The sequence below is a fragment of the Dipodomys merriami genome, unplaced genomic scaffold (genome assembly GCF_024711535.1).
Source record: "Dipodomys merriami isolate MVZ:Mamm:240054 unplaced genomic scaffold, mDipMer1.0.p SCAF_10, whole genome shotgun sequence".
NCBI classification, from domain to species: Eukaryota; Metazoa; Chordata; class Mammalia; order Rodentia; family Heteromyidae; genus Dipodomys; species Dipodomys merriami.
In genome coordinates, this window is record NW_027202271.1 from 673,710 (window position 1) to 681,372 (window position 7,663).

Genomic DNA, 7,663 nt, shown 5'->3' on the forward strand with positions numbered 1-7,663 from the left:
AGGCTAGTACTCTACCACTTGAGCCACAGCACCACTTATGGCTTTTTCTATTTATATGGTACTATAAAATTGAACCCAGGGCTTCATGCATTCTAGGCAAGTACTCTACCACTAAGCCACCATTTTATTTTATTTTATTTTATTTTTTTGGTTCTGGGGCTTGAACTCTGGGCCTGGGCACTGTCCTTCAGCTCTTCAGCTCAAGTCTAGTGCTCTACCACTTGAGCCACAGCACTACTTCCAGTTTTCTGAGTGGTTTATTGGAGATAAGAGTCTCACCGACTTTCCTGCCTGGGCTGACTTTAACTGTGATCCTCAGATCTCAATTTCCTGAGTACTAGGATTACAGGTGTGAGCCACCAACACCTGGCTTAAGCCACCATTTTTGCAATGTAGAAGTTTCTACTTTTGAGGAACCCAAATATACCAGCTTTTGCTTTTGTGGTGTTTTGGGGATCATGTATTAAGAAATGTCATCCAAGGTCAGAAATGTTAGCTCTTACATTTTCTTTTAGGAACTCTAGAATTTTAGGTTTTATATATGTTTGATAATCTCCCCTTCCCCCACCTCAGTGAAAAGTATGGGTCAGAATTCTTTTTTTTTTTTTTACACTGAGTATTCTAATTGTTGTAGTAGCATTTGTTAAAAGACTATCCTTTCTTCACTGAAGAGCCTTTGTAATTTGCCAGTGGACTATGTGTATGTTTCCAGCTTCTCTTTTGTCTCCTGTCAGTCTGTGTATCTGTCCTTTGCACATTAAATCTTGAAATCAGGTTTAAAGAGTCTTCTGACATTTGTGTTTCCTTTTCCAAAATGTTTTGAACGAGTTCTTTTTTTCTCCCAGTGTTGGGGCTTGATGTCAGGGCCTGTGCACTGTCCCCTTAGCTTTCGCGCACACAGCACATGCACACATTCTAGTCATATTGTTGTGATAAGGTTCCTGATCAAAGCTGATACAAAGTAAACATTAAGCAAAGCTTTGTTTTGCGCCAAGCATGGAGAATTGAACTGACTGGTCAGGGCTATCTCTATGGAGAGAGCAACCCCTTCCAGTCTTACAGGCTAGTTTTTATTGGGTAAATCCACAAATCATAAACGAACTATAAGCATGTAGCTAATCTTACTCCTATTGGTTAAAACAGAAGGGTTACATATGTGCTTTTTACTGATTGGATGCCTCCACCTGACCTGACTCTCATCTTTGTTTTTCTGGGCTCTGTTACTGAGGCAAGCAAGCAAGATTACAGAAGCAAAACATAGCAAAAACATAGCCTTGAGTCACAGGAGAATAGGCAAAACATAATCTTGACTTGGTCAACATGACCAATACTATCAATGCTATTGATACTATTACAGAAATTATTTTTATTACAAGCTCTTGACTAATACAGCAACTCAGTGCAGCTGATGATAAGCCTCAAGGTTGTCAATAGCCTTCTGCAAAGCTGCCAGCTTGGTAAACTTGATTAAGGGAGAGATATTCTTTTGCTCTTTAGCAAGGACGGAGAAGGGACAAAGGCTGACTACTGGCAGCCTTTGTCTGTTGTTGTTTTTTTTAATTTTTTTTTTGGTTCCCTTATAGACAGGATAGGCTTGCCCTTCCTGAACAAACAACAGGTGCATGCAAGGTCAGCTCATACTTATACTTTACAAACCAAATGGCTGCCTAGACAAAAAATGGAGTTACTTTGACTAACTGTACCTAACAGTTGTAAGGTGAATTATCAGGGAAGCCACTTTTTGGAAGGTGGAATATTGAAATCTTCATTGCACAGTTAGCAGGCCACAGACAGCCATCTGTTAGAAAAGCCTGCAGCCCCCAAATATATATAACATGGTTAGGAAGCAGACCAGAGAGGAAAGAAAGAACAAAAACAATACCAACAAACCAATTTAACTCTAATGGAGAGCTGAATTGGGCCACCATGATGACTGGAGACAAGCCAGGAGACAGGACACAGGACACAATCATGGAGACACACATGGCATGGCATAATGGGCCTGTGCTGGTCTGGGCCTAAATAGGGTCAGCACAGGGGGCAGCTCCACTAGACTGACAGATTCAGCCAAGTGCCTGCCCCTGCCTCCAGGGATCTGGGCAGGCCCATCACCTGGGAGGTGGAGGCATTTCCTTCTTGTGAAGACAAGATGCCATGTGGCCAATATGGTGCTGGCCAGACCTGACCTCTTTACTTCATTATGTATAATTTTGTATTTAATCATTTGAATCTTTCCAATAGGTCATTGAACAGAGTGAGTAGTTTGAAAGACCCTAAAGAACTTGTAAATTTTAGAATAAGAGAAAAATGCTATTGGCTTGGTTTATATAACATGAGCAATAAAGTTAAGTCTGTTAAATTTGTAAATTTTGTGATAATAATACTTCTCTCTTTATTGTTTTCTTTGTTATACATCATTAGGGCCTGTGTCCTTATTGTCCTTGTGGAGTAATAGAATCCATACTGCCAATTCCAGAAAACATCAGGAGTTTGCTGGACGCTTAAACTCAGTTAACAACAGAGCTGAATTATATCAACATCTTAAGGAAGAAAATGGGTTTGTGTTATTTATTGTTGAAAATTATTTTATTGTGTAGTGCTTTGGTAAACACTGCTTACCAAAAATCAGCAGGTTTTTACTACTGTTAAGAGTTGGTAGTACTATACAAGACAGGCATTGTATCCAGCTGAGCTAAAGGGCCATGAGAGTTGGAAGTATTATATCTTAGCTCAGCACTGGTGGTGGCTCATGGCTATAATGTAGCTTCTCAAATGCTGAGATTTGAGGATCTCCATTCAAAGCTGGCCTAGGCAGGAAGGTCTATGAGACTCTTTATTTCCATTAACCAATAAAGAGCCAAAAGTGGAGTTAGGCTCAAGTGGTAGAACAACAGCCCAAGTAGAAAAGTCACATGAGAGCGCAAGGCCCTGCTTTCAAGCAAAAACAAAAAGCAAAAAAACCCCAAACAAACAAAACTCTCTTTTCTTGGTGTGTATACAAGGTCTGAATTTATTGATTTATAGTGTGCTTGTACCAATAATGCTTTCAGTGGCTAGTAAGCATCTAAGAAAAAAATACAAAGGAGCCCAGCATTTTGGCCTATACCTGTAATCCCAGCTACTCAGTAGGCTGAGATCTGTGGATAGTGGTTCAAAGCCAGCCCTGGCAGGAAAGTCTGAGACTTTATCTCTAATTAACCACCAGAAAACCAAAAGTGGCATTGTGTCTCAAAGCCTTGAGCAAAAGAACTCAGGGACAGTGCGCAGGCTCTGAGTTCAAACCCCACAACTGACCAATTAAAAATAAAGATAACAAAGAGAAAATATTTTTATAACAAGTAATGCAGTATTAAAACACTATTTATAATAGAATAAACCCTAGTTTGATGATTTTGTTCAATGATTTGTAAGAAATTCTTGTAAAATATTGGTAAAAGAATTCCTTTAATAGAAAAGGAAAAAACTGCTTTATTCAATAGCAGAGATGTTTTCCTTAGTTTTTTTCAGAGAAAGGAGAGTAGCATCATAAACATACACACGCATGCACGCAGGCACTGATGCCTTTTGCCTTTTGAATAGCTTTGGGAAAGCCCTTAATTTCTCCAGGGTCAATTTTCACTCATCTTCAAAGTGAGAAAATTGTGTTAATTAGAGGTCCCCTGACTTTATTCTTCTGCCTAATGTACTTTTGTTCTTTGCATATATTAGATTTTCATTTCCCTATATGAGGTAGATGAAATATGGATATAGCTAATGAATGTTTTAATTTACCAACCCATTTTTACCTCCCTTTTTTTTGTTTCAGAATGGAGACAACAGAAAATGGTAAAGCTAGTCGGCAGTGAAGAATGATTTAAGGAACTGAATTTATGAGTATAATTACAAAAATATTTTGGGCAGAGTTTGACATAAGTACTTTTACAGCAAGGTTGTATAGTTTATGCTAGCTTATGTTAGCTAGACTGGTTTTTACATTTTTTAAATATTTCAATGAACTATCTTTTTTGTACTGGCTATAAAATTGGCAAAGTCAAACATACACCTTTGAGATCTGTTCTCTCCAACCAAATAGGTTTATTTTATACTAAAATGTATTCCCTCTGGAAATGTTTTTGTAAAGATTCTTAGGCTTCTCTTTGCCAAATAAAATTATTAAAACACCTAAAGTGCAAAATATTGTAGTGTCACCTTGGAAAAGATGCTATTTATTCATTTAATGGCTAACAAAATTGGGAAAATTTGAGGTTTAAGTGAGATTTGCAATTTTTAATATAAAATTTTATGTTAGTCTACATCATATACATCATAGTGCTTTTCCAAGAGAGAATATTGTCTTTATTTTTGTCTTATGTTCCTGTGTGTGTGTGTGTTCAAAACTACATTTAAAGCCAGAATTTCCAGGTAGTTGGTATGAATTTATATTTACTAATGTTAGATGTTACTTTTTTTTTTAAGTTAAAGATGTACTTTCTGTTAACTTTTTATGCTTGAAAGTGGGATTATTTACAGACTTAGAAGAAAGAAAACCTAGTATTTTTATCCCTGGATAGTTTCATTTCTTCATATGTAAAAAATGTCCTGGTTTATGTTTATGTTTTGTGATTTATTGGAATTATTCTCATACTGCTTGAGCTTGAAGTTTTTAATACGGTGTGAGAAACACCCTAAATACTATTTTTAGGGGTTTTTTCCCTCTATTTTTTTTTCCTTGAGTGTTTTTTGTGTGTTTTTTTTTTTTTTTTATTCTTTCTTTCTTTTTGTTGGTTGTGAGGCCTGAACTCTGGGCCTGGGCACTGTCCCTCAGCTCTTCAGCTCAAAGCTAGCATTCTACCACTTGAACCACAGCTCCACTTCTGGTTTTTTTTGCTTATATGGTATTGAGGAACCAACTCAGGGTCTCATGCATGCAAGGCAAACAATCTTTCACTGAGCCACCTTCCCAGCCCCTTCAGTGTTTATTAGAGAAGGGAAAAACCCTTCCTTTCATTTATCTGTCCTAAAATCTTAAGTCCAGAATTATTATAGGTATCAAAGTTAGGCTGTGCTTTTAATTCTGTTATATTATTATTTTTTTTTAATTTAAATTTTATTTTATTTTATTTGAGAACATACTGTACAGAGGGGTTACAATTACATTGGCAGGATAATGCATACATTTCTTACCAAGCATTGCATCCTCCTCCTTTGTTTACCCTTCACCTCCCTTTCAATTATGTTATATTATTATACTGATTTAAAGCTCAATTATATATATATATATATATATATAAAAATCTATCTATATATATATATATATATATATATATATATATATATATATATTTTTTTTTTTTGGTCCGGTCATGGGGCCTGAACTCTACCACTTGAGCCACAGCGCCACTTCTGGCTTTTTTCTTTTTGCTTATGTGGTGCTGAGGAATCGAACCCAAGGCCTCAAGCATGCAAGGCAAGCGCTCTACCACTGAGCCACCTTCCCAGCCCTCAATTATATTTTTAACAATAGATTAGGACAATTTTTTTGTATGGGATGTTCCATGGGATGCTTGGAAAACATAAATCCAATGAGATTTTACTGCAGAAAGTCTCAGTGAAATAGGATATTATTCAGAATCACCATATACACATGTTCTATCATTGATTGTCACTGCAGGTTCATAGAAGAGTCAGCCTGAACAGTAAATAGCTTAGTTTTGGAGGGTGAAATCATTTAAGATTGTGTGATGAAGTACTAGGTTGTTGGCCTTGTCTGTTCACAGCAGCTCTGCAAATGTGGACATGGAGGAAAGAAGCATCCAGGTGTGGGTTTGTTATGGATGCATGGCCTAAGTGAGCAAATATAAGATTTTCCACATTATCATAAGGCTTTGAAGCATTAGACTTAATTTAGGAAGTTACAGTACGTGAATTTATTTATAATGAGCATATTTGATTGAACATACTTAGCTACCATTTTATATGCAAAATATTAATTGTGTTTTAGCATTTTTTATGGTTGAATCTATACCCTTGTCTTTATATTTTATCTGAATGAGCTATAAAAACTAAACTTTTACAATCTGAGACAGTCTTCTAAGAAATGTGCACACTTAATTTAGTATCTGATAATAAATTTTATTTTCAGCTTTTTGTTTTGTTTTGTTTTGTTTTTTTGGGTCCGGTCATGGGGCCTGAACTCTGGGCCTGGGCGCTGTCCCTCAGCTCTTCAGCTCAAGGCTAGCGCTCTACCACTTGAGCCACAGCACCACTTCTGGCTTTTTTCTTTTTGCTTATGTGGTGCTGAGGAATCAAACCCAAGGCCTCAGGCATGCAAGGCAAGCGCTCTACCACTGAGTCACCTTCCCAGCCCCTTATTTTCGGCTTTTTATTTAAGTAGTGTACAAATGGATTTCAATTCAACATTTCATTTTATGAGTATAATGCATCATGATTAGTATTATCCCTCTGTCATTCCCCCTCCCGTGTTTTGACCTATTTTAAAATAGAATTGGAGGCCAGGAATAGTGGTACATGTTTGAAATTCTAGGTACACAAATATGGTGGTTAGAAGCCAGGTACTAGTGGCTCATGTCTGTTATCCTAGCTACTTAGGAAGCTGAGATCATCAGGACTGACTCTGTAACTTTTATCTTCAATTAGCCGGCAAAAAACTGGACGTAGAGGTATAACTCAAGTGATAAAACATCAGCCTTGAGCAAAATAGTTAAGAGACAGTGCTCAGGCCCTCGTAGTGGCACAAAAAACAAAAACAAAAAACAAGTAGTAGTTGGGAAGGTCATGATGTAAGGTCAGCCCCAGCTAACAGAGTCCATCTCAACTGCCAGTCATCCTAGATATGTAAGAAACATAATAGGAAGATTAGGGCCCAGGCTGGCTTACGCATGCCCATGAGTAACCTTACTTGAAAAGTAGCATAAAAAAGACTGGGATTGTGCTTCAAGTGGTAAATTTCCTGCCTAGCAAGTACAAAGCTGTGTGTGCAAGTCATAGTAGTTTCCCAAAATAAAGTTGTGTGTGTGTGTGTGTGTGTGTGTGTGTGTGTGCGTGTGTGTGTGTGTGTGTGTGTGTGTGTGTATTCAGCCTTTCTCTCCTTGGATTCAACTAACCATGGATCAGAACTATTGGGGAAAAAATTGTGTCTGTACTGAGTAAATACTAATTTGGTTTTATTTATACTTTTGTTTATAATCCCCTACATGAGTTTATGTAGCATTTACATTGTATGAAGTATTTAGTAATCCAGGGATGATTTAAAATATCTGAAAGAATGGATGTATTTTGTGTATGAATACTGCATCCTGTCTGGAAGACACTGTAGGGTTCATGAGTTTTGGTGTCTGTGGGGATTGGAAGATCATGGGTTCCAGCCAATGACTGTGGACCTTAGATCAATTTATCTAAATGTAACCAATTCAAAGACAGGCCTTCAGCATGTGTTTAACTTAATAGAAGGGAAAATGAAGGTCAGGGAGGTAAAAATAAAGAAGCACCCTGGAGTCACACAGGCACTCTAGTGATTGAGGATGAAGACAAGTACATTGGGCATGCCAACAAACATACTGGCAGTGCCTTCCACATAGTCTTTAATTTTAATTTTAATTTTTGCTTCCATTTAAGTGAGGCTACTTGAATGAAGTTAAAAATAAGTGATCACGGTTCAAGGCCA

The 7,663-nt window shown here is 37.3% G+C and overlaps 1 protein-coding gene across 4 annotated transcripts in view; it reads left to right on the forward strand.

Annotated features, from left to right (window-relative positions):
• Positions 1-5,232, forward strand: part of Ints13 (integrator complex subunit 13) — a 54,857-nt gene extending 49,625 nt beyond the window's left edge. For all 4 annotated transcript variants that reach the window (XM_070038019.1, XM_070038015.1, XM_070038004.1 and 1 more), the window contains 2 exons: positions 2,422-2,557; positions 3,806-5,232. In XM_070038019.1, coding sequence (XP_069894120.1) covers positions 2,422-2,557; positions 3,806-3,845 — 176 coding nt within the window. In that variant the 3' untranslated portion in view covers positions 3,846-5,232. The remainder of the gene's footprint in view (positions 1-2,421; positions 2,558-3,805) is intronic.
• The last annotated feature ends 2,431 nt before the right edge of the window (positions 5,233-7,663 follow it).